At 41.7% G+C, this 26,099-nt stretch overlaps 1 protein-coding gene across 4 annotated transcripts in view; it reads right to left on the reverse strand.

Moving 5' to 3' along the window:
• Positions 1-394: 394 nt before the first annotated feature.
• KCNH8 (potassium voltage-gated channel subfamily H member 8) overlaps positions 395-26,099 on the reverse strand; it is a 162,050-nt gene continuing 136,345 nt past the window's right edge. For 3 of the 4 annotated variants that reach the window (XM_033165995.1, XM_033165993.1, XM_033165992.1), the window contains 5 exons: positions 17,592-17,630; positions 12,961-13,322; positions 9,108-9,214; positions 7,935-8,011; positions 395-1,789 (listed from right to left, as the gene is read on the reverse strand). In XM_033165995.1, the coding sequence (XP_033021886.1) occupies positions 1,082-1,789; positions 7,935-8,011; positions 9,108-9,214; positions 12,961-13,322; positions 17,592-17,630 (1,293 nt within the window). In that variant the 3' untranslated portion in view covers positions 395-1,081. The remainder of the gene's footprint in view (positions 1,790-7,934; positions 8,012-9,107; positions 9,215-12,960; positions 13,323-17,591; positions 17,631-26,099) is intronic. The other variant, XM_033165994.1, reaches the window with a different exon arrangement.

Consider the following 26,099-nt stretch of genomic DNA (forward strand, 5'->3'; position numbering starts at 1 on the left):
TACAGTCTGAGATACAACTCCCAGGCCATGGTTTTGGTTGAAGAAGTTACCTCCGATTGTCCGGTTTTACTCTGAAATGGTTACCTGACCTTTAAAAAATAAAGGATAAAAGTGATGATGTGCAATAGCAATAAATAAGGGCATTGGTTATCAACGATTAAAGTAGTACAGTTCACATGTTGTTACACAGTTTTCTGATTTAACATTGTATAAGCCACCTGGCTTTTATTCTCCTGTAAATAAAACAGTTCCCTATTCTGGATTTGTATTCTAACGGCATGAACAAGTTCATTGCAAACTGCATGCAGAGAAAAGGGCTGTATGTCCGCTTTAAGCTAAGAATATTTCGATCTAATACATAATAATAATAATGTATACATGATAGTGCATTAATTCTGAAAATGGCAAGCATTGTTACCCAAAAAAAGGAAAAACAAAATCCTGATTAGTCTCCTTATAAATATTTTCAGTACATATTTCTTACCAAGTATAGAAAAATAGTATTTTTGACAAAGAGGTCTGATTTACATAACAAAGAGCGTGCAACAATTAACCACTCTCTACCAGCTCTATTTGGTTGATTGTCAAGGAGGTGACATGCAGTGGTGATTGTCCCTTTGCCTTTGCAGCACTGGCATAAATACTAGCAGGAGCCTCGATCACCTGAAGCAAACAATGCAGCTGATATTGTCTGGCGGCAACAATCAGGCAGTAAGGGGGTGGAAAACCCTTTGCTCCACACAACAAAGACCTCCTGTGCCAAGGCTCCTCAGTCTTCGTGGTCCAGCTACTTTGTCCCTCAGGAGCTGCAGAGTGTCACAAAAGTCTGTTGAGCAGTCCAGTTAAGCTACAATCTGTGTAGAAAAGGCTTTTTCAATGTGCTTCTTAAATCTAGAAATCACCTCTCTGCATATGCGCTGGTCAAACCTTTGCCTTTGCACGAGTCGCCAATTTTTGTGTTTGCAAATTTCCATGAGCATCTGAGGAAAAGGCAAAAAAAAAATGTCATGCAGTACTGAGTCAAGTTTACAAGCTGGCAGTTGTGGAGCATGCTTGAAGTGTTATCACGTCACCGTTTCCATTATACGTTTATGGCTTTGCTGTCTTTAATATCCACTGTGCTTTTCATGACATCCAGAGGAAAGTCTTCTGAGGTCTGTGCTGCTGCTGTCCCCGTAGTTCCTTCCAGGTCCCAAGAGCCTGGCAGGTTCTCGAGGCTTAGCGAACTGACCGCTCCCTGACTAAAGCTGCCTTCCTCGGACCTGCTGGGCAACACAAGGTGCAAGGACGTATCCGACGAAGAGCACATGGAGGAGGAAAGAGTTGCCGAAATGGACTGGAGAGGAGTCAAAGTGGTGTCCGAACGCGGTGAGGTGCAACTCACAAACTGCAGGTGATCTTTCTGGATCACGTGGTAGTGGGAGGGGGAATGTTCAAGGCCCGACGTATAATAAAATTCGCCACCTGCAGAATTTTGAAGGTGGGATTCAGTCCTTTGCGGGCCACTACCTACGGAGGTTGCATCCATGTTCCAGATGCCGGCTATCGTATTGGAATGGCAGAGCTGTGCTTTGGTGCAGGTGACATTCGGAACCTGCATATGCATACACGGCTGGTGTGTAGGCCAAGTCATTCTAGTCTGTAAGCTTTCCATGTTGGGGCTCACGGCTGTGCCGTGCACGGCGCAAAACTCCGGGGACTTCTGTGCCACGACCAGGTTTTCCAAGAGATGCATCACATTCTTCATGTCCTTGCTTAACTGAGAGACCTCTTGAGTCAAAGCAGTGACCTGAATTTTTTTTTTTTAAAAAAATATACATATAAAAATATTTACACATCATTCAAATGAAAAAGAAATGGTGGAATCCAGCTCATGCCCTTGCATTCACAGAAGGGCCTTTGATCCAGCAGATGCCTCCACTAATGGAAGAGGAAGGGAAGATACCTGTATATATATATTTTGCCAATTTTGCAGACCTCGGAAATCTGCTTACAAACACTCTGGATCAGGGTGGAAGGTGGCGTGGGGTGATGGAAGGGAAAGGGTGAATGGGCAAGAATCACCTCCCGTCGTCTTCCATTAGTGAAGCTGTCCGCTGGATCAAAAGCCCTGTCATGAATGTAAGGGCGCCAACAGCATCCCATCCAATAGACAGAAGGCAAGTTTCACAACTTAATCCATCTCTCTGGTTCTAGTTGCAAAATTCTCTTTAAGAGCAGAGAGGAGTTTGTTTCCTGAGGAAAATACCGTATTTTTCTGTGTATAAGATTAGGCTTTTTTCCTTTAAAAAAATGTCAAAAATTTGGGGGCTTCTTATACATGGATACATCTTCCCCCACTTTCTTAAATCAGAGTCCCCCCAAATACATGGGGGCATCATATACAGGTGAAATTCGAAAAATTAGAATATTGTTGGAAAGTCCATTTATGTAAGCAATTGTTTTCATTAGCTACTGGAGTTTAATATATGAGATAGACTCATGACATGCAAAGCGAGATATGTCAAGCCTTTGCTTGTTATAATTGTGATGATTATGGCGTGCAGCTGATGAAACCCCCAAAGTTGAAATTGTTAATTTGGGGTTCTCATCAGCGGTACGCCATAATCATCACAATTATAACAAATAAAGGCTTGACATATCTCGCTTTGCATGTCATGAGTCTATCTCATATATTAGTTTCACCTTTTAAGTTGAATTGCTGAAAGAAATGAACCTCTCCACGATATTCTAATTTTTCGAGATTCACCTGTAGGTGGAAAAATATGGTAAATCCATTGATTCTTGTTTTGTTTGATATTTGTACCACTTGTGGTTCACAACTGTGTGCCACAGAAACGCTAAGAAATAACCTATTTTAAGTTTCGTTAAAACCAACTGTGTGGGTCAAAGTTCTCCCATGGGGAGCAAACCAGAAGATTCAAGAAACCAAGCGTGAGTTTTGAATTACTTCAGGACCAATTGACAGGTGCTACATTCCAGTTTGCTGAGTCAAGCTGGAGCCTCCTCAAATCATATTTTCAAACTATTTTAATAATGTACTTCCAACATGATGAAATAAAAACAAATTATTAGAGCGGGTTGCTTTTGAAAATAAACTTTTTGGGCTTGAATCCTATAATCACTTACCTTGGAGAACGCCCCACTGAACTCAATAGGACGCACTTTTGAATTGATATGTACAGGATTGTTCCGTAAAGGCAGGAAGAGGAAAGAAAGTTCTTCTCCCCCACCCCACCCTACCCTACCCCCCAAAATGTCATAAATGTTTGCAAAAGCTCAGCTGAAACTCAACTGAAACATTGGATCGGAGGAAATTAAAGCTGTAGTAGCATAGAAATCAATGAGACTTATGCTAGCCATGACTAAATTTCCCCCATTTCAATGGGACTAAGATGTCATTGTTGAAAGCTTTCTATGTAACAGAAATGCTGTTGAAATATTTCCTAGTTTAAGAAGTGCCTAACCACCAAGAATTAACAGTGTTCCCTATCTATGTTGTGCTATAGAATGGCCATTTCTGTAATGAAAATGCATAATTTGAGAAGTACTCATCTGGGAAGGCTTATCAGCATGATAGTTTATATGGATAATCATATTTTTTTTGGAATACATAAAATTTGCTATAGGGACGTTGATGGAGAATATACCTCTATATAATGAAAGTAACCAGCTGTAGTCTACAACCCATTTATTCTAGCATTGTTGGCTGAAATCAATGAGATTACTTTACACACACTGAACTGAGTGAATTGTGGATTAAAGTTGAAGGGAACCTTCTTTTTCCCCATTTGATTATACTGTACGTAGCTAGCAGGAAAAAAAGCAAATGAAGGTACAAAATTAAAAATTAGCTCTGTATTGCTTCCAGTAGCAGATAATCAATGTATTTTAGGCGAGATTACTGCCACTGTGCTTGCAGAATTAAACTTGTGCAGTTCATCAAATTGATGAAAAGAGGAAGTAATCTGCAGAAAGCAAGATGAGGCTGTACATTAGTTTTCAAAAGGGTAAATGTACCCGTCAGAAAGAGAAAAGGATAATTGTGAAGCATTCGAGTCTTTCTGAACTGAAAGCGTTTCCAATTAGTGTGTGACTTGTACAACTTAAGCTGCTCATTACTTCAAATTAAGCACCTGACACTGTCATGGTTAAGTCAAAGCAGATCAAGTAGGCTAGCCCTAAGTCACATCCACACACCTTAGAGTTAAAGCGTATTTATGCCACTTTAACAGTCAAGGTTCAATCCCTGGCATCTTCAGGCAGGCCTGGGAAGATTCCCTGACTGAAAACCTGGAGGGCACACTGCCAGCCTCTATAAGGCAACTTCCTATGTTCACTAACTATTAAGAATATAAAAAATACATTGGAAATGCTGAAAATATAGGTTAGGATTCTAAGAGCCTGCGTGTTCATTTAAAGGTTCTCTTTCTGACTGAAAAGCTGCTCCTGAAAACTGGGGAACCCTCTGAAATGGCATTTGAAAGAGTGTTGTGGGAAGGGATAATCCGGGTCATGCTCAAACAAATATTTAATTTTACTTCACCTTGACCCTCAGTTTCCACGATTTGGTTTGTTTGTTTGTTTCCCCTCCCCCACATACCACTGTGTGAAATACTATTTCATAATGTATTTCTACTTCCAGTTTGTTGGGCTTCATCTAAATGGGGGGGGGGGGAGCCTAATGACTGTGGTATTAATCTTTAGTGCTTCTGAAATCACATTACAAACAGGTAAGCAGTTCACTACCTATTTTACGGTGCCTTCAGTGGAGATAATACTAAATCTCAACATTTTGGGGTTCGGTGTTAGTTTTGTATCTTCAGCTTTTAATTAATTAATTTTTTTACTCCCACTTGCTTTAAGAAATATATAAAAGTTGAGGCAGTCATTTGTTGAAGCTGCACTACTAAATACATTTACTAGGTGGACACTTCCAGATGATCTGCTCACTGTTGAACGTTCATCCTGATTTGCTTGTGAGGATATCAGGCAACATTCACTATTTAAGGAGCATTCGCTCTGTGGAGAGGCTCGACAATGCTGCGCTAAACTAAGTATTATTCCACAATTTCCAATGCATTTTCCTGTCACTTCCCTTGTTGGGGAGGGGGAAGTGGGCTTGTTGTGCAGGACCTGCCAACAAACTCTAATTGTGCAACCTTAAGGTGACTGACTTTCACACTGTTTTTCATGTCTGTCTCTTGATGTGAGCTACCTCACAGGGTTGTCAAGAGGACAAATAATGGAAGAGGAAAATTAGCATGCCACTGGTCCCTGGGAGGTCACATGCTAACCACTACGCCACACTGCTCTCCAATTTGTACACCATATGGGGACTAATAGGTCTGTGGTGTGGGCTGAGGTCTTGCAGTGGGAGGTGCATGAAAGTGACCCACCGCAGTTTCTCATGTCTGCAAATGCACCCACAGGCTCAGCAATATTACCAAGCCTTCATCTATCTGTGGCACCACACAATTATATTCTGTAGCTGAGTGAACAGGCAATGCACATTGCAACCACTAGGTGGATCCCTCTGCAAGGAACTTTGGCTTTGATTTTCATTCCTGCTATGCCCTGCAAAGGTAAAAAGGCAAAGGACCCCTAGATGGTTAAGTCCATCTAGTGCTCATCTCGCTTTCAGGCCAAGAGAGCTGGCGTTGTTTGTCCCCAGACAGCTTTCCGGATCATGTGGCCAGCACGACTAAACTGCTTCTGGCGCAACAGAACACCATGACGAGTGCCAGAGCGCATGGAAATGCCGTTTACCTTCCTGCCGCAGCGGTACCTATTTATCTACTTGCACTGGCATACTTTCAAACTGCTAGTTTGGCAAGAGCTGGGACAGAGCAACAGAAGCTCACCCCGTTGCGTGGATTCAAACCGCTGACCTTCTGATCAGCAAGCCCAAGAGGTCCTTCCCACCACACACTTTCAAATGCCATTTCAGAGGGTTCCCCAGTTTTCAGGAGCAGCTTTTAGACCTGCATCCCTGCACTATCTGGCAGTACTTGTTTTCCATAGACTTTAATGGGACAAGGAAAACCTTAATTAACTTTGAATTTCAGAACTTCACCAAATCAATGAAAGTATGTGCTCTCTGAATAAAGCCTGAATAAAGTGCACCAGTACTTTCTACAAAAATGGAAATATATTATAAACCTGCAGAACAGCAGTTTGAACTGTCAAACTCGATGTACCTGTGCTGTAATGGATAGAGTGTTGAACTATGACCTGGGGGGCCAGGATTCTAATCCCCACTCTGCCACGAAGCCCACTGGGTGACCGTGGGCCAGTCATTGCCTCTCAACTTAATCTACTTCACAGGGTTGCTGTGAGGATAAGATGGGGAGGGGAGGACCATGATCACCACATTGGGCCCCTTGGGGGAAATGTAATAAATCAATAGATCATAGTTTTTTGAAGTTTGGCACATTTGTAGAACTCTTCAGGTAGATCCCACATGCCAAATTTCAAAATTACCAGCTCAGCAGGTATTCTTTTTAAAAGCTGTAGAATGTTGAGGTTCATATTGACAAAACCTTCTTTTTGCCCCTCTCCTGACCCTACAATAAAACATGGGTAGCCTTCAGCTGCATACATTTCCTAGTGATTTTGGGACTACTGATACACATTTTAAAGTAATGCATCTCTATAGACATAATCATTTTTGCTAACTAGAGACTTTAGAGTTTTGTGACTGCTAAGCATTTCCAATGAAAGTGAAATGCACTTCTGTATTATGCCCTTGCACAAATTTAAGGATCATAGTATGTTTGCTTGATTTTGGTCCATTCTGCTCCAGTAGCTTTTGCTCTGTGGCAAATTACTAGTTCCCCTCCAAAAGGAGAGCTAGGTAGCAATTTTTTTGATTGCTAGTAAAGTGCCGTAACACAATTACCTTGTATGAAAGCAGTTATTTGCCCTTTTGCTAGAAAGCTTTTAATATCGGTTGGAAAGACTGCTAATGAAATGTGTTGCTCCTGGCTACCAATGACCTCCTTTCTCATTTTTTTTCTTAGAAAAACACACAAAAAAACTGGAGTAGGGTATTCTTAGAAATAAGATGAAGGTGCTGGGAAAGCTAGGAATTGTGTTCCTCCTCTTACAATCCAGCGCATTGGTAGGAAATGTCGTCATGGCCACAGACATACGCCCTGTCTGGGTGTGCTGCTCATGTGCAAATCGTACACACAAGGGAAAAGCGTACTAAGCTCTCCGTCGCCCTCCATGAGTTCCATTTCATTTCTTTCCACTTCTAATTTGTATACAGCTTTTCTATATTACCATACACAAGGTGGCTTACAGCAACAAAATGTACAGCACACCTTATTATTATATCTGATCCAATACAGAAAGTCATAATAAAGCCTAACTTAAAAATGGAATGACTTATATCAAATAAAGTAATATTCAATAAGCTAGTTGAATATAATAGTACACAGTAAAATTAAACAGCTCCAAACATCATCAAATGATAATTAAACAGAAATCCACTCTTAACTGAACTATGATAGAGAAAAACAACAGCAAGTCACGATGCATAAAATAAAAAAGGACAAAGCACCCTCTCCTTCAAAACTGGGATTCCAAATTGTGCAGGGAGTATCTCTAAGCAGAGCAGGGTCTCCACTTAGATGTCACCTTCTATGTCCTAGAGGGCAATGCAAATCGTGATGCAGGTGGTGGAGCTTAGTGCCCTCGTCCCCATTTGCCCTGCATGCACATACATGAGCATTTATACATGAGCATTTATACATTTATACATGAGCAGCGCATTTGAAAAGTGCTATAGGCTATTGGAACTAAAGATTTATCAAATATTGCTAGGCATGAAAAATTAGCCTTACCTCAAGGGTGTTGCTGATCCTAACAAGTTTCATTTCTCCACAAAGAAGAGTAGAACAATTGAAATGACATGAAATTCTCCATACCTCATTATTAAGCCTGTTGATCTGTTGCTTTGCTTCTTCCGCTTTGATAACTAGCACAGCAGCGCCAACTTCATTCTCTGTAATCGTAACAATACATACTGTAAGTAGATGGCCATAGAAATCTCCTATCTGTGACTTATTTCCAGATTTTAACAAAATAGAAAATTCTTTCCAGTAGCACCTTAGAGACCAACTGAGTTTGTTCTTGGTATGAGCTTTCGTGTGCATGCACACTTCTTCAGATACCGTGCATGCACACGAAAGCTCATACCAAGAACAAACTCAGTTGGTCTCTAAGGTGCTACTGGAAAGAATTTTCTATTTTGTTTCGACTATGGCAGACCAACATGGCTACCCACCTGTTCCAGATTTTAGTTTGTGAAGGAACGATTTGCCTATGTAAAAACAAGCGTTCCAAATAGAGAACTTTTTCTTGATTAAATAAGGCTAAATTAATTCAAATATGTAAAGTTCCACCTTTCCTTCAATGAGTTCAGGATAAAGACAACATCAGTAAAAATAAAATAAAATAAAATAAACCACAGTTCCTCTGAAATTGAAATGGCTCAGCTAAAGAAAGAGAGGAAGGGATGGGTAAGGTTTGATTGCTTGCCTTCCTTATGTTTGTGCTCTGATGCTTGTTACAATTCAGAAATGCGCCGAATAGCCCTTCTCCCAGCCCCCCCAAATCTTTTAGGCTGTCATCTTTCTGCACCAAAGAAGGTCTTTGAGATTTATTCTGCATTAGACTGTAAAATCTGGTCTAGATTGTTTTTGTTCTCTCTGGTGAGCTTGCTATATAGCTAGCTGTCTAGGGGGAAAGCAACTGGGTTGTTGTTAAATGAACACTTTGCTACTTAATATTAACTTCTTATAATTAGCATTGACTTCTTTAATGGGGCATGCAGAACTACACACAGGGATGGGCCCAGATTTAGGAAGCAGCAATCACTGTAAGCATCACGATCAATTTACCCTGTCTGATAAATGGCAAGAAAAGAAGCTCAGATAACTGGAAAGAAATAGCTCTGTGCTTCACCCTCCTGTCACTCTTGCCCATGATGATCCAGTCACATCTAAGGATTTCTCTCACAGTGTGCAGTACACAAAAGGCAGCCCTCTCTAAAAGGTGCATTATGAATCATTTGTAAGATGGCTAAATATAGCACTAACCCCTGATGGTAGGAGATGCTCTGGAATCCTGCCTGAGTTGTTCAGAGCTAAAGTCAAATGTCTGGCTTTCCTCATTATTGTTTCCATCTTCTGTTCCATCAACGATCCTGTTTTAAAAAGCAAAGACAATCTTGGAATAATTGCACAGAAATCAAGCTTCTTTGTCCTCGTGCATGGCTAACAATACACACATTTTTTTTAGGGAAACAGAACATTCATACGATGAACTTTTACCATTATTTGAACCTAAAATTGCTTAAAAGAAAAGAGCTGCTAGGTTGGTCGGCTGATAAGGTGCATAGAAAATTCTATGTTTATCTTTGCAAAGAAAGCACAGAAAGCAACTGCAAGCCTTTGTTTGTCTTGTCAGATCTCATTTCCTCCTGAGGGATTACTCATACTTTTGAAGAGGAATAGGGAGAAAAGTAGGGTCCAAACCGCTTCCCCAGGTTAGAGGAAATCTGAGATGCCCTTAGCCTGGGAAGCAGCAGAATTTCTAAGATGAAATGTGTTGTTCAGAGGAAAAGATCGCTCCGCTGTAATATTATTTTGGATTCGATGTGCTCCTTGCAAGCAGAGCCTGAAACTAGATTGTGATGTTTGCTTCATATAGTAACAGAAGATTGAGGTAGGATATTGTGGTGTATACGAAAAACACAAGAAAGAAAGCAAACAAAAATGACACTCTGCACACAACAGCCATAAATTTAGAATTTCAGCTCGCTGAATAGATGCCCATTCTCATTCCCTGCCCACCTCCAAAAGGCATGGTGAAACATAACTTGCGTTTTGTGTTGTGTTAGCAAGTAATAATGCAAGCTGTACTGGAGGTTTTGTAAAACCCTAGGAGTCCTACATGCTCTCTTTTCGGGCAGGGGCGTAGATTAATTTAATGTTTTAAAAAATCTGACTTGTGCAGTTCCACTCCCTTTATAAACTTTCAAACTGGGCATGGGGAGAAGGAGCACTGAAGCAGCCAGCTTCACCCCCACTTTGCACCACACACACTTAAACATCAGCAGATAGCTTCTCTGTCAATAATAGTATATGCAGTGGAATATCTCTGCATGGGCTCTCAATGACACACAGAGAGCCTTCTACATTTAACAGTTGCATGAATGGGAGGCCTCCACAAGTGTTATACTAAATGCATAAAGGTCAGGAACAGGGACTGATACTAAGCTCCCAGGCACTTGCACTCTCATTAGATCGCCTGAACGAGTTTTTCTTTTTCGGCGATATGACTGTGTTTCTGTACTTACTGTCCTGTTTTTCATCCATACTTCGTTTGCCGTTTCTGTGTTTTCTTTCTTTCTTTTTAATTGATTATCCTTCCCCCCCACCCCCCTCCACGAAGGGCTGCCTGCCACATGTCCAGAATACTGCAGTCGGCAGCAGTGTCTGGGCAGAAATCAAGAAGATGTCTGGGAAAATATGGCAGCCCATGTCGGCAGTGCCGTTTTTGCCCAACAACTCAACAACTTGGGACAAAAGCAAAACAAATAAATAAATAATCCAACAACTTTGCCCACAAACCTATTTTCTGTCCAGATTTTCGCTGTTTGAAATATGGCAACCCTACCTCCATGGTCAAGTTTGGAAGACGGCTACCCAACCAAGGTGTTGTTTATTTATGGAAACTTTCCTTAGGTCATGTGAATGTTTGCACACTCCATCATTTCCTTTAACTTATCACTAATCTTCCCTGCATTTCGAAAAAAGAAGTGCTGCCGAGATACAAATTGGGGGAATATCATTTGTTCAGCCAACCTCTGTCGATAAATGCCTGTGCGAGATTAGCAGTTGTATAACACTCATCAGTAAATTTACTGTAATGAAAGGGATGTGATAATGCACCATGAAGGAATGAAAATGGATTTATTGAACTATAACCTATTTTTACAAAGGTCACTGAACACCTATTAAAGGTGATTACTTTCATTCATAACTGTCCTAAGCTAAAATCAGCGACGTGGCAGTGGAGGAGAAGGTTCCTCCCCCCACTCCCATTTCTTATTCCTCAGGCACTCCTTCCTGCAGCTAGCTTCTATGGACACAGTTCACTGAGATGTTTCCTGCACAAGCCAAATTGAAATGAATAGGGAAGTAGTACATGCTGTTCCTATTTCTCTCAATGGAGCTCATGCAGCAGACCTCCCCACTGGGTTCGGCTTAATGTCTTCCCGAAAGCCTTTCAAGGTGAAAATGCAGACTGTGAGCATTTTAAGGAGAAGGGAGCTGAACTTTCAGTCTTAAAATTTGCATGGGTCAACAAAAGAGAGCCTTAAAGCAAACAGCTAAGCACTTTGCTGAGAAATCAAGTGTTTCTCTGCTTTTGCACTGCGGAGAGACAGCTGTGCAAAGGCTGTTGTGACTTAAAAAAACAACCCTCCAAGGAACCGCACAGTCCCTGAGATTGTCTAAGTTGACTGAGCCAAAGCTTGGATAGAATCACTTTACAGTCGTACCTCGGGTTACTTACGCTCCGGGTTATGTACTTTTTGGGTTACGAACGCCGGTAACCCGGAAGCACAACCTGGAGTGTGTGCGATGCGTGGATGCGCAGAAGCATTCTGCACAGTTTGTGCATGTGTAGACACGTTTGCGCATGTGCAAACTGCTACTTCCAGGTTTTTCATGTGCTTGTTCGGGTTGCATACTTTTCGGGTTACAAACTGTAACCTGGAACCAATTACATACGCACCCCGGGGTATCACTGTATATATTCTCTGTACATAAAGACACAAGAGCCTGCTGGATCAGGCCATCTCGTCCAGCACCCTGTTTTCACAGTGGCCAGTCAGATGCCTATGGTAGGGTTGCCATATTTCAAAAAGTAAAAACCAGGACAACCCCAAAATTGTTGAGGGGTTTTTGTTTGTTTGTTTGTTTGTTTGTTTTTAAGGAAGCCTTTCGGAAATTCCCTTTGGACGTCAATTCCACCTTTGAAATCCCAGCAATGTCCGGGGTGTATGGCCAGTGGGAAACCCAGCAAACCTACCAATCAGGCAGCCATAGGCAGAGCTGGGGGCAGGACTGTTGTATGGGCAAAGAAGGTTTTAATATAAAGTGACTCTGCCTAAGCTTTAGCTCTGGCCAGGGAGCTTTCCTTCAAAATGCCTTGAGTGGGTATTTTGCAATCAGGATATCAATTTTTATATAAGATAAAATAAAACATACTGCTCCTCCATTGCTTCCAGAGCTCTGAAATGTTCATGAGCCAAGCTCTATGGGCTAGCTCAGGGACTGCATGGTTTCAACGACCCTTAAAAAGAAAGCCCTCATACTTTGTGTTCTTTTTACATATCCTTCTGACTTCCAGGACTCCGAATGAGAAACAGACAATTTTTAAAGTAAGTCTGTTGGAGGGATGTTCAAAGATGCAGGTGCATTTTGGCAATTAAAAACAAACAAACCTGAAATTAAACTGAAATCAGTAAGGATGATTTTTGTGCTTACACTGCAATCCTGTTGATGTCTGCTCAGAAATAAGTCCCATAAAACTCAGCGGGGCTTACTTCCAGGCAAGTGAGTAGGGGACTGTAGAGTAGCCTCAGTCTCCCATAATGAATGCTGGATAGGATGAAGAATGGTCTTATTGTGCCCTTAAACATTGTGCATTGTACTGGTTTTAGTTACCAGTTCTTCTGAATGCCTTATGTATAGAGACCATTATTCCTTTATGGGTTGTAATTAAAGTGGTTTAGGGTGAAACTGGTGGGTAATTTTAAGGCAACAATATTGTTAGCAACAGTATCAAAGAACGGAAAACATTCATGATCCACAGGAAAAATGTTGGTATGAAAAGAGAAACTGGGTGCACGCCATTCTAAGAGACATTCCTAATATTTACCTGGGGCTGAGGTCTGGGGGACCAGTGCTGTTTAGGGATGAAAGGTGGAGCTTCAGGTTCTTCTCTCTCCTTTTGGAGTAATAATGCAGTTCCATTTCATGCTTGGTTCTAGAGGAGGTTGCACTGCAAACTCGGATAGGTGAGTGGAAGGGCACAGTTCCTGAGGCCAACTGTTTCAAGTTTATCCCAAGATAGCTTTTATTGCTTCCTGACTTTTTCTGCTGGGAGGAGGAGGTTGTGCTTCTGGTATGGACTGGAGAAAGAGTACCGGCCTCCTCTTCTACCATCTCCTCCTCTTCTTCCTCATCTTCCACAATAGAGGGAAGTCTCTTGTTGATGCTTCCATTTCCTTTCGAGTCTGCCTAAAATAGTGGATAATACATATTGAAATTAAAATGGAAATCTGCTTGCTATGTCGTAACTACAGTAGTTCCTCTAGTTACAAACTTAATTCGTTCTGGAGGTCCGTTCTTAACCTGAAACTGTTCTTAACTAGAAGCTTGCTTTGGTAATGGGGCCTCTTGTTGCCGCTGCACCACTGGCACACGATTTCTATTCTCATCCTGGGGCAAAGTTCTCAACTCAAGGTAACTCTTCCAGGTTAGCAGAGTTTGTAACCTGAAGCGTTTGTAACCTGAGGAGTTTGTAACTTGAGGTACCATTGTATCTGAGAATCCAACTAGTACTGTGTTGAATGTTCCTTCCACACATTTTCCATCCATTTCCCAGGAGGAGAGAAATTGCATTTGAAAATTAATAAAGGGGTAAGAAAATTGCAACGAATTTCTCTTGGGTTGGGTGCAGAGGTGCTTTTTGTGCTCAACTCGCTTTTGGGAGGGCCAAATGGTGTTTGTGAGTGTCTTGTCTTTCAATCTACGTCATCTTACCAGTAATGGGAAGATACAATAAGATAATGCCTCTCATGCAGCTTTTTTTCAGATCAAGAGACATGGGCAGCCAAGGAGGCTGCAGACTGCTGGGGAAAAGCTTACTGGGGGGGGGGGGGACGGACTCAGAGAGGCACACCACTCTTGGCCACCTTGCAACAAGGTAAGCTCAACACCCTGCACCTAAATTCTTAAGTGCCCTGAGAATTAGACATAAAAATGGAAGCCTCTTCCCGAGAGGAAGAAAACTTTCGAGCATTCAATCAAACCCAAAGACCACAAATGTTCCAGTCGTAAACATTTTGCAGCTTCTTGGGTTCCTTAAATGGGATTCCACTATGTGAGGAGATATAGAAAATATCGGTCTATAAACACAGTTCAGCAAAATGAAAGCAAATGCATTTTGTTACCCAGAAATGTTCCATATTTTTAGTTCATACAGGGCGATGTAATAGATAAGTATGTTCTCCGATTAATTTACCTATTTATTTAAATCACTTAAATCCTATGTTCCTAAATTTGCTCAGATGGCAACAAATTAAAATGTACAAAACAAAACAAAACAAAACAAAACGGAAAGACAAATCCACACTGACAAATAACAACATAAAACAACTCCAAATGAACTGGACCAGCTTTCCCCCTAAAAACTAGTTCAAAGTTTTAGTAAAAAGGTAGGTCTTACATAGTTACCTAAGCCAAATAAGAAGATAATATAGGCAGACCTGCTGAGGGAGACTGCCCCAGAGCTGGGTTAGCCACTGAAAGTGCTTTGCTGCATCCTGTGGAAAGGGAAACTGGAGTGAAAGCCTTCACAATGCTATTTGCAGGTGTGTGGGCTCAGGGAGGTGGGTGCAAGTTGTTGTCTGATAATAGTAAATAGCCTTAAGAGCCTTTGCAGAAATAATAGGCAGGGGAGAACATTTAAAATGGTAAGTGAATCCAAATAGGGTAACGTTGCTCAACAGTAGACAACACTACTGATGTCCGAGAGCTTCAAAGCAGAACCTTTCGCAAGACAGGCACTGTGTGAATTGCAAGAACCAAAACTAGGCAACATTTCTCAGGAAAGAAAATGATCCTGAAACTGGAGCTTGGGTTTAAAATCAGGAACTTTTCCCCACATGTAGCCTTATTCCTTTCCATAATATACTTACTCCATGTGGGTCGCAGTGTACATTCCAGATGCAGTTTCATATTTAGATTAAATGAGCGTAATGTTGCTAACAAGCCTCATGGTCTGTATTGGCTTGCTCTACTCTTCCTTTCTATCCTATTTCCACCCTGCTTGTGGCAATTTTTCATTTTATGTCCACAACTTACAGGAAGAATAGGATATTTATTTATTTATTTTTAAATTTCTATACTGCTTTATATTTTTAACAAAATCTCAGAGCAGTTTACAGCATATTAAATCAATAAAACAATAGCCATGCGTTGTTCCTCCGGCCTCATGAGGAGCCTCTTTTGTAGGGCTGAGTGAATCTGGGCCCCACCCCCCAGGCCAGGTGGAAAGGGCTACTTGACTACTATACTGCCAACTACCTTGGCAACTAACTTGTGGAACTTCAAGACTCACCAAAAATTTGGACCAGGGTTTAAAAGCTCTTAGTCCTAACCTTCTAACCAAGATATCATATTGGTTATCATCATGATTTTCATCTATATTTTGTCCTCAACTGAGAACGTATACAGTATGGTCCCATTGTGACATAAGTTTTATCTTCATGGCACAATGTCCATGGAGGATTAAGTATGAGCAATATGACATCAGAATGAAAAATCTATCTGGGGGGAAAATATGTAAACTCTGCATCCTGTTCATAGGCTGACCAAAATTCACCTCTGTTTTGAATTTGGTTTAAGAAATGAACAAACAAAAAAATGTATGTGGCAAGGTTTGTTAGGGGCTCACTCAAAATCTGTACTAATAGGTGAAATAATAACAACAAAAAGTATCAGTGAACCTGTGCAAATTGCCTTTCCTTATCATGTAGCAACTATAGGTAAAGGTAAAGGGACCCCTGACCATTAGGTCCAGTCGTGTCCGACTCTGGGGTTGCGGCGCTCATCTCGCGTTACTGGCCAAGGGAGCCGGAGTACAGCTTCCAGGTCATGTGGCAAGCATGACTAAGCCACTTCTGGTGAACCAGAGCAGCGCACGGAAATGCCGTTTACCTTCCTGCCGGAGCGGTACCTATTTATCTACTTGCACTTTGACGTGCTTTCGAGCTGCTAGGTTGGCAGGAGCTGGGACCGAGCAACGGGAGCTCACCCCGTCGCAGGGTTTCGAACCGCCGACTTTCTGATCAGCAAGCCCTAGGCTCTGTGGTTTAACCCACAGCGCCACCCGCGTCCCAGTTTATAGTTTAGGAAATATAACATGTTCCTAAACCAGATTTCCTCAGCCTGGTCCCCTCGAGATGTTTTGGACTTCAACTCTCATCATCCCTCACCATTGGCCATGCTAGCTGGGGCTGATGGGAGTTGTGGTTCAAAACATTTGGAGGGCAGCTGGTTGGCAAAAGCTGCCCTACACTTAGAATTAAAAGCCAGGACTTCCAGGACAGGGCTTGAGTTCCAATATTATTCTTATTAGAACGAAAGTGTGGGTAGTCTCTTCAGTAGACTCACTGAGGCAGCAGGTCAAATAGGACGTTACCTCTCTTCCACTCTGGCCCATGAAGGAAGGTGAGAACATGCTCTGCCTCACCCCCCCCCCCCTGATATTACCGGATGGCTGCACAGAGATGCGATGTTCAAATGTATATGCAAAATCAAAAGGGCTAGTTATCTGGGCCACATTTTATCTGGAACGTCAACCATACAAAATGGGCCTGAACACAACCCAACATATAGGGCTGCATTCAACTAACTTCTTTGCAGAGTAGATGCACTGAAATTAATGGCCATATCTAACTTAGGTGGGTCAACTCTGAGTGAAAGTTAGCTGAATACAACCCATATATGTATAAAATCAAGTTTGCTTAGGCTCACTGTATTAGAATGTCCCGTCCCCCCACAGGGTAGGAAGGGAGGCATGTCCCACTTTCCTCCACTTAATGTGGACAAGATCATAGAAAGGTATCATGTGAATCCAGATCACTATATTGAAATCAGCCCTGTGATTAATGAGCCACACAGCACAATTTCAAGAACCCAGATCATATTATTGTTGGGATAGGCGAGTTCTGTGGACTCTTGTTATTAGGTTCAGTATTAACACGAACCTAATTTGGCTAGGGAGTTTCTCTCTATATACTTTCAAGATTTTGAAATTAATTGCTACGTTCACGTCAATATAGCATAGTAAAAGTCTGTTGCTTTGAAATCAATATTTCAAACGTCACCGTGAGTTGTAATTCAGAAGGTGATCTTTTGGGGGAGATGCATCAACATACAGAAGTTAGAATCAGCATGCAAAACGCATCATATTTTGATATGAGGCAGCCCAATATTTAATGAGAACTTATAATTTTTTTTACTTCATAACTCTACGCATACCAGCAACTGTGCATGCAGGGCCTGTCTTTAAAATGCAGAGGTACCAACTGGGCATGCAAACAGGCAAGTTTATCCATGCCAACACTACTGTACCCATTATAAACAAGGATCTTTTAAAAAGGTACATCATTTCAGTGCCTGCTGGGATCCAAAAGTGACTCTCTGACCCAAAAAGGAATTTGGATTCAGCCACAGGTATTTTAAAACTAAGCTCATTATATTAAAATCAGTCAACCATACCTGACAGATTGCAGACTTGTTTGATAATCTTGTGATTACCTGAAAAGAACAACAAATAGAGGAAGTAGCAAATACCAGAATCTGCACAATAGTGGCTTTTCCAGCAGCCATTTCAGAGCAGGGAATGGCGTACAAGGGAAATCTCACATCGATTGTCTCTCATGTCTGTTTGCTAAATCAGTTGACAAAACGGTTTAGTAGAAAGTGAATGATTTTTTTAAAATCCCCATGTCTTAAAATGTGAGCAAATATTCACTTACGATACTGAAGCCCACCATTTTTTCTTAGGTGGTACTTTCTGTTTTGATGCATAAGGGCACCATGCCACAAAAAAGAAGTGGCTTTTTAATGGCATGGTGCCCGTATGTATATAATCTTATTTGATTTTCATCTTTTGTATATGCCTGAATGTGCCATGGGATAGAACACGCCTAGCAAAAACAACAGATTTTGGTTTGGTATATGGTATAATTTGCACTTTTTTCACATTGAGGATGCATGCCCTTTGATCGTTTCGCCGTGCAGCTAAATGCATTCCCTTGTTTGTATATAACCTTTGTGTTTTGTTTGAACTTAGTTATGAGAATTAAGCTGGTGGATGTTACTGCAGGATCAGATCTGAAGCAATTGCAAATTTCTAGAATCACGTGCTCTAAATGCGCATTAGAATTGTGCCGTTTGGGATATTTTTAAGAGTCACTGCTTTTAGATGTTACCAGTTGTAATTGTTTTTAGAAACTTTCTAAGTGTTTTCCATTTATTTCCATTTTTAAATTTTGTATCTGTTTGCCACCCTGGGCAGAGCAGGATATAGATTTCAATAAATGAAATGCAAATGCTTTAAATGTATAGTGTGGATCTGCTATGTCAGTCGTTCATTTTGTTCCTCTACCCAGTTCTTGTGAGATTTCCAATTTGTAAAATTTGTAAACATATGTACAGGCAAGAAAAAAAATAAAACATCTGAACTTGTGGATTTTTTTTTAACAGAACCTTTGGATCTAGCTGTTCTTATCATTAGTTGCTACTTCCTCTCACACGTTCAAACACAATGACTCACACCTTCAGATATTCTTTGTTGAGAGAGATCTTGCGTTCCTTTGTGCTCCCTTATCTATCACAACCAAGGGAATGATGAGTGTTGGCTCAGTTTCATGAAGAATCAAATTGTAATAACAATAATGTTGCTCTCCAGATGCTGCTGTACTCCAACTCCCATCAGCCCAAGCAAGCATGGCCAATGGTCAAGAAGGAAGGAAGTTGCAGTCGAAAAGCATCTGGAAGAGTCACTCTAAATTGCCTCCTCAAAGTTGTTGCATCTGCAGGGCGAAATGCACAGGTGCTTTTATGGTGCCTTTATGTTTTCCTCTGCAGGGCAAATAGCAGCTTGGGAGATAGAAAAATGAGACAGGGAAGAGCTTCATTACCTTTCTGGCACCCATGGCCCCTGATTTAATTTGTGCTCCAAGTGGCTGTTTTTACATGTAAGGATGCTTTCAGATGGATGTTCATTGTGGGATCAGTGCTCCCCATAAATGCAAGTTTTTGCAGCATCCTCACAACATGGTTGGCATCAAAAGGCTAGCCCATATTTTCCCCCATTTAATCTGGATTTACCATTTCCGGGGGAAATCTGATTAGTAAAAAAAACCAAAAACTAAACTGTTGCCAATGACCCATTTGCTGTATTGGAACAGCCCATTTGCAAATTAACCCATCTGGAAGTAGCCTAGCCAATCCACAGACGATCCCAATTGTCCATTTTCCATGCTGCATCTCTTTGCATCCTTCCAGGGCAATGCTATAATGCATAATAAGAGACAAGTCCCACTGGATTCTGTGGGAGTTACTCTCAGGTAAGTAGTGTCCAAGCCACTGCTCCACGTCAGCTCTGATTTTTTTTGAGATGGTATTGTTGCAGCCCAATCCTACACATCTTTAGTTGGAAGTAAATCCCAAAGAGATAAATGAGAATGACCCTCAAAGCAAGTGTGTCTATAGGCTGCATATCTATTCTGTTTTCCATGTCAACAAATTGTACCTCTCTGGGAATTTATATTAATAGTTGATAAATACTTCTCTCAAAAATCTGCAGAAATGGAGCTTGAGTTGCTTGTCTCTGTAAGTGAAGCATTTGGCCAGAGTATGAGAATGAATATTTTACATATTAAAAATATTGAATTCATTGAGCTCCCTGTGAAGGGTGATAGTTGCCTGTGTTTTCTGTAAAAGTTTTTTGTCTCTACTGCCTTTTCTTTGCCTCCAAACAGAAAGCAGTCACACAGACACAAACAAGGACAAAGACAGACGCAGTAAACTGTAGGAAGTTTTAAGGTCACAGAATACACACAACCATGGTTACACCTTTTCTGCCTCTTAGTGTATTTAATATAAGATGAATTAATTGTGAGGAGGACCTGCAGAGATGCCCTGATTTCTTATCACTTTAATACTTTTTAAAGGATGCTGGGAACAGGCTTTGCTTAACCCTAAATAAGGAGGTCAAGAAGGAGGAGATAGAAATGTTTTGATCAAAAGAGAAAAGCAGGCTTTGATTTTTCTGATCACAGGAATCGGTCTACTGGTTCTAGAAGAAAAGTGTGAGAGACAGACCAAATAAACTCAAAGCAACAACATGATCAAAACATTGCATAGATCTTCAATCACCAGCTTGTGTTATTTAACTCAAATGTGTGACTCCACAGCAGGGTGAAAACTAAAACTCAGAGATCATTCAGCAGTAATTCAGTTTTCACCAGGCTTATACCTTCTTCCATGTGGTACTGACAACTATCACCAGTATCTTGGTGCTATGCTTTAGTCCACACTGACAGTCATAAAATATGTTAGGGAGAACGAACATGTGTGTTTATGTGAGTGTGTGCTAGTTCTGGGGTGATCCTGAGAAAGTGGGAGCAGATATTTTGTGAATGGCCATGCCCTTGCAAAAGTCCATTTTGTGGCCTCCGTATCTTTTTCTTAAAAAAACCATTGAAAGGTTGAGAACCCTGTTATGGAATGAACTAGTATAATTGCAATGCTCATCCTTTCTAGTTCTCTACAGATAAAATGGTGGGGGGGGGGGAGAGAGAGAGAGAGACACACACACACACACAAATCTGTATGACATTTTTTAATTATTCCATCTTTAATATTAAAGAGTACTCAAATTATGATATTAATCTGCCCTTCGACAGCCATATTGGACAGAGCTATGCATCCATTTTGAAACAGCTTGCCTCATTTCTTATTGCATTAAAAGGTAAAAGACCCCTGACAGTTAAGTCCAGTCGCAGACGACTCTGGGGTTGCAGCGCTCATCTCGCTTTACAGGCTGAGGGAGCCAGCGTTTGTCCGCAGACAGTTTTTCCGGGTCATGTGTCTAGCATGACTGAGCCGCTTCTGGTGCAACAGAACACTGAAACCAGAGCAGTGCATGTAAATGCCGTTTACCTTCCTGCAGGAGTGGTGGCTATTTATCTACTTGCAATTTTTTGGCATGCTTTTGAAATGCTAGGTTAGCAGGAGCTGGGACTGAGCAACGGGAGCTCACCCCGTTGCAGGGATTCCAACTGGCAACCTTCTGATCGGCAAGCCCAAGAAGCTCAGTGGTTTAGACCACAGCTCCACCCACGTTTCCTCCTCTTATTGCATTACTATGTGTAAAAAAAACCTCCGAAGTCTTCCCCTCAGTTCTCACTCGTTTGATCTGAAAGGGCTTTGGCCAGTCATCTTGATGTTGTATTCAGACCAAAAGAAAATGTGGATATATTGCAAAGAAGGACACTTAAACCTTATCATATGCACTGAATTATTTGTTCTATGTTTTGCATGTCTGCTAATTTGGGGTGGGGGGTTGCAAAAACACTAACCCAGACTTTGAACTGGATTTCCATTCAAATTGGAATGATAATATGCTTAGTATTAAGTAGTACAAAATTCTGTTTGTGAATGCTGGCAATATGAATGCAGATCAAATGTCATATGCTTTGTTCTTAGGGATTTTTCTGTGTTGTAATGGAAAATATGTGAGCATATAACAAGGGATTACTGTATCACCTAAAAGCTTAGTGACTCATACATGTTCATCTCTCTCTACTTTCCTTTGAGCGGGAGGATATATGTTTTATTTTTGAATGAAATATGTAAATCCCCAAATTGCATCCCACTGAGGCAAATGCGATCTGAAGGACCTCTTAGGTTAGCTATAATTGTTACTGTAACTAAACTCAATAATTGAATATAACATTCCCAAGACAATTTTCTAGTCCAACATCTCCTGAATTTTAATTTTTCACTTCATCAGCTTGCTCAGCTTCTGTTCAGTTTGATCGCATTTTATGTATCTCTGGCGGAACTCCTAAATATTCGAGCACTTCCCTTAGTGCCAGCAGAAAAAGTAGTATAAGTAACAAAACAAAACAAAACATGTTTCTTCTGCTTCTGAGCTGACAGCATTCATTGCATTTTTACAGGGATAGAAAAGTTAGGCCCCACAGAAATACAGTTGTGAATGTATGGAAAGTTTACTGGAACGGCACCCCGCCCACCCTCTCCTCACTGCTGCATGCACATAAACTCTTGCTCATCACGTCACACAAGCCATCACTGACACTGAACAGGGGTATTTGTATCCATCCAGCTCCCCATCTTGCTGTCAAGGTTCCAGCGGGATTGGAGAGGGAGGGAAAGTTGAATAGAAACACACATCTTTATATGTAACGTAAGGTTTATATGGAGCTTATATTGGAACGTGCGTGGAGCTGTGGTATAAACCACCGAGCCTCATGGGCTTGCTGATTGGAAGGTCGGCGGTTTGAATACCCGCGACGAGGTGATCTCCTGTTGCTCTGTCCCAGCTCCTGCCAACCTAGCAGTTCTAAAGCGCACCAGTGCAAGTAGATAAATAGGTACCACTGCGGTGGGAAGGTAAATGGCGTTCCTGTGCATTCTGGGCTTACGTCACATTGTGCCAGAAGTGGTTTAGTGATGCTGGCCACATGACCAGGAAAGCTGTCTGTGGACAAATGCCGGCTCCCTCAGCCTGGAATCAAGATGAGCACTGTACCCCATAGTCTCCTTTGACTGGACTTAACTGTCCAGGGGTCCTTTGCTTTTACCTTTTTACCTTATATGAAGCTATAAGGGCTCAACGAGACCTGATATGGGATATACATATGATCATTAGGCTCTTCTATGCTTTATTCTTTTTCTTTTTTAAAAAAATCAACCAACCATGTGAGGTTGTTTGCTTATTTATTTATTTATTTAATCAGCCATTTCTGACCTATCCTTCTCCATATAATCCCAGGAAGGATTACAGTACAACAAAACACTAAAACAACCCTACAATAAAGAAATGGTTCAACACAGAACATAAAAAATATATAACCTACCCATAAAAATTACCCAGGGAGCCACAACTTGGGATGTTTACTTTCAGGCACAATGTAACTCCTACTCTTCCCCACAAAGCCCAAGCAAGATGGATGACTTTTCACCTGGCACTGAATCGATAAAAAGTACCCTTGCCTTCTGTGACTCCTTTGATCTAAATTGCCCCCATTTGAAATAGTTATTAGCTCCATATGAGGGGGGAAAGAGACAGCTACTGATGTTGTACACATCTCTCCTCCATCTATGCCAATCTCCTCCATCTATGCCAATCCACTGTGCTGGTCCCGAGGGTTACCCAAGAGGCGAAGTCCGAGTCCAGTCTGTGGTTCATAGGTTCAGGGTAGAGACAGTTCCAAAGTAGCCGAAGCTGGGAGCAGGGAAGGGCGTCAGGTGAGGTCAGGAACAGGTACGTAGGTCGGGAACTGAGGCAGGTCAGGAGCGCAGGCAGGGAAAACAAGGCGGGAAAGCAAGGCAGGAACACTGGCAGGGTCTAGCAACCAACAATGTTGCTCCCGCAACCCAGGGCGGGGTCTGGCTGCCTTTTATCTAGAACGGGGTAACGGACAGCCCCGGTCCCCTGGCGACTCATTCCCTCGCCTCGCCTGGAGGTGAGCACTCCTCCTGCGAGTACCCAGGTCTCTCCTTCTATCAGCCCTGAGTCTCTGCAGCTTGGGAGACGCCTGTAGGTTACAGGACCCAGGAGCCGCCTCAGCCCCAGCTGGCAGTGGGCCAGCTGCTGGTGACGAACCGGCTGATGGCAATGAGGTATTCCCTGCATCTGGGTCCAAGGCAGACTCAGGCCTTAGACTTGGCTCAGCTGAGACTTGTTGCAGGGGAGGCTGAGCAGACTGAGGCTCCTCAGGACCAGGCCCCAGACTTGGTTCAGCCGATGTCCCAGGCAGAGCCGATGTCCCAGGCTGTGACACCTCCGGCTCTGAGTCTGAGCTCAAGTCCCAGGCCATCACACCCACACACACCGGGCAACATAACTAACAGCAGGCTAAAGTTGTGATTTACCGGTAGGTAAGGGAAAGGGTTAAAGCACTCTCTTCCCAGACCAGTGCCCTAAGCAGCTACTTGCATAGTAAAAAAAGAAAAAAAAGTAGAAATAAAATAAAATGAAGCCTATGCTAGTAACATATCTCCTGCGTTGTGTCTAGTTTGGTTCTAAGGCAGACATTTATATAGATGGTTTAGTGAAGATTGAAAGCAAAGCAATAAAACTGGATTCCAAACAAGCATGGCTATTTAAAAAAGAGCTGTTGCAACACTCAGTAGTTTTAGCATCACAGTCAAGTCAATAATTTTGCAGTATAAAGTAAGCTGCAGCAGAAGGGGGTCCAGTGCCAAAAATTTTGGTGGGAAATGGTCCAGCAGTAGATCTTGAATACATTTAATGGATTGCACCATCTGTGGTACAAAGTGAGGGACAATTTACAAGTTGAACACAAATGTGTATATTGAAGCCATGTCATACTTTTGCATAGGGTTGTTACACTAACAGGGTTTTTGATATATATAAAAAATAAAGACTACAGCCGTGGTAGAAGCAATTTTTAGTAGCGGGCTGAGGTGTCCAAAGTTTTCCATGTTAGCCATTGTTTCCAGTCAAATTTTCCACAGTACTTCCTGCTGCTGAGCTCTTGATTCATGCATCTGGGACTCTGTGGGCTGTGGGGGAGCAATTTGGGCAGAGAACTGAGCTGAAAAGCAGTCAGTGAGGCCAGGTTTAATCACTCTCCCTCTGGTTTTCCATTCATAGTGCACTTTAATGCACTTCTAGGCCCTTCAAGTGTCCCTATTTCCCAGAGATGTCACTGATTTAGAGAAGCTGTCCCGGTTTCTGATTTGATCCCAGAATGTCCCACTTTTCCTTAGGATGTCCCTGTTTTCATTGGAGAAATGTTGGAAGGTATGGAGTTATCTGACCCCCCCCCAACCACCTGAAGGCAATCCTGTATAGGGAAGTGTTTTTTTTATAAAAAAGTTTAATGTTTTATTATGTTTTTATGTGTGTTGGAAGCTGCCCAGAATGGCTGGGGCAACCTAGTATAAGATGTGTTGGGGTATAAATAGTAAGATCATCATTATGGAATGGGACTCCCTATTTTCACTGGAGAAATGTTGGAGGGTATGCACTTTTCTTTAAAGAAAAATGGTTTTAGCATTACATGCAATGCATAGTGTGTCCCAAAATACATCACATACAAGTCTAACCAAGCATATATCAAAATTGCAAATGCTTTAAACCAGTGCTTTCCAAACTTGGGTCCCCAGCTGTTTTTGGACTACAATTCCCACCATCCCTGACCGCTGGTCCTGCTAGCTAATTGGGGGAATGGGGACATTTTGGCAACTACTGGTCTTTCCATTGGTAGAGATCAATGATTCATAGCAGCTGGGTGTTGGAGCTTCTAATCCAGTGCAGCAGTCAATAAATATGGCTTCCTGTTAGTTGGGACAAGTTATATACCAACCAATACAAGTTTATATACCAACCAATACAAGTTGTCACAAGTGAAAAGAACCCAATGCTATCAACTGTTGTACAGCACTGGAAAAGTCTAGGACTTAACTGATGACTTTACACTCCCTGCATTTCAGAAGATAATAGCTATGTTTGGATGCAATTCTAAACCATAGTTGATAGCTATGTTAATGAGTCTTGGGTTCACATGGTTCCTCCTTCCCCTCTTCTCCTCCAATGCAGCAACAAGGAAGACTGGAAGCATTCACTTTTGTTTTCAGCTAACCACAGTTTACTGTTTTGTGTGAACCAGGTCAAACTATGGTTAGGTGAGGGAGAAATTTGATTCTGTTCGCATTTAAAGACAAACTTATGAAATTCAAAGTTAAAAAAAAATAGAAAAGGGGGAAAGCAAATGGCTGTTTAACAGACTGTGGTGTAGATAGACCTGCTTTGTCTCAAAGTTATTAGCTCTTTCAAACTAAAAACTACAGTCAACTGGGATTCTGAGTCATTTATAGCTTGCGATAGGCAACTAGGCAAGTGGCTGATTACAAGCTTGCCCTCATGCCCTTTGGTTTTATAATCCCATGATTTTTTTGGGGGGGAGGGGGGTAAAACTTGTGCATAGGACTGCAACTCCT

This window comes from Lacerta agilis, chromosome 12 (assembly GCF_009819535.1).
Source record: "Lacerta agilis isolate rLacAgi1 chromosome 12, rLacAgi1.pri, whole genome shotgun sequence".
Classification (NCBI taxonomy): Eukaryota; Metazoa; Chordata; class Lepidosauria; order Squamata; family Lacertidae; genus Lacerta; species Lacerta agilis.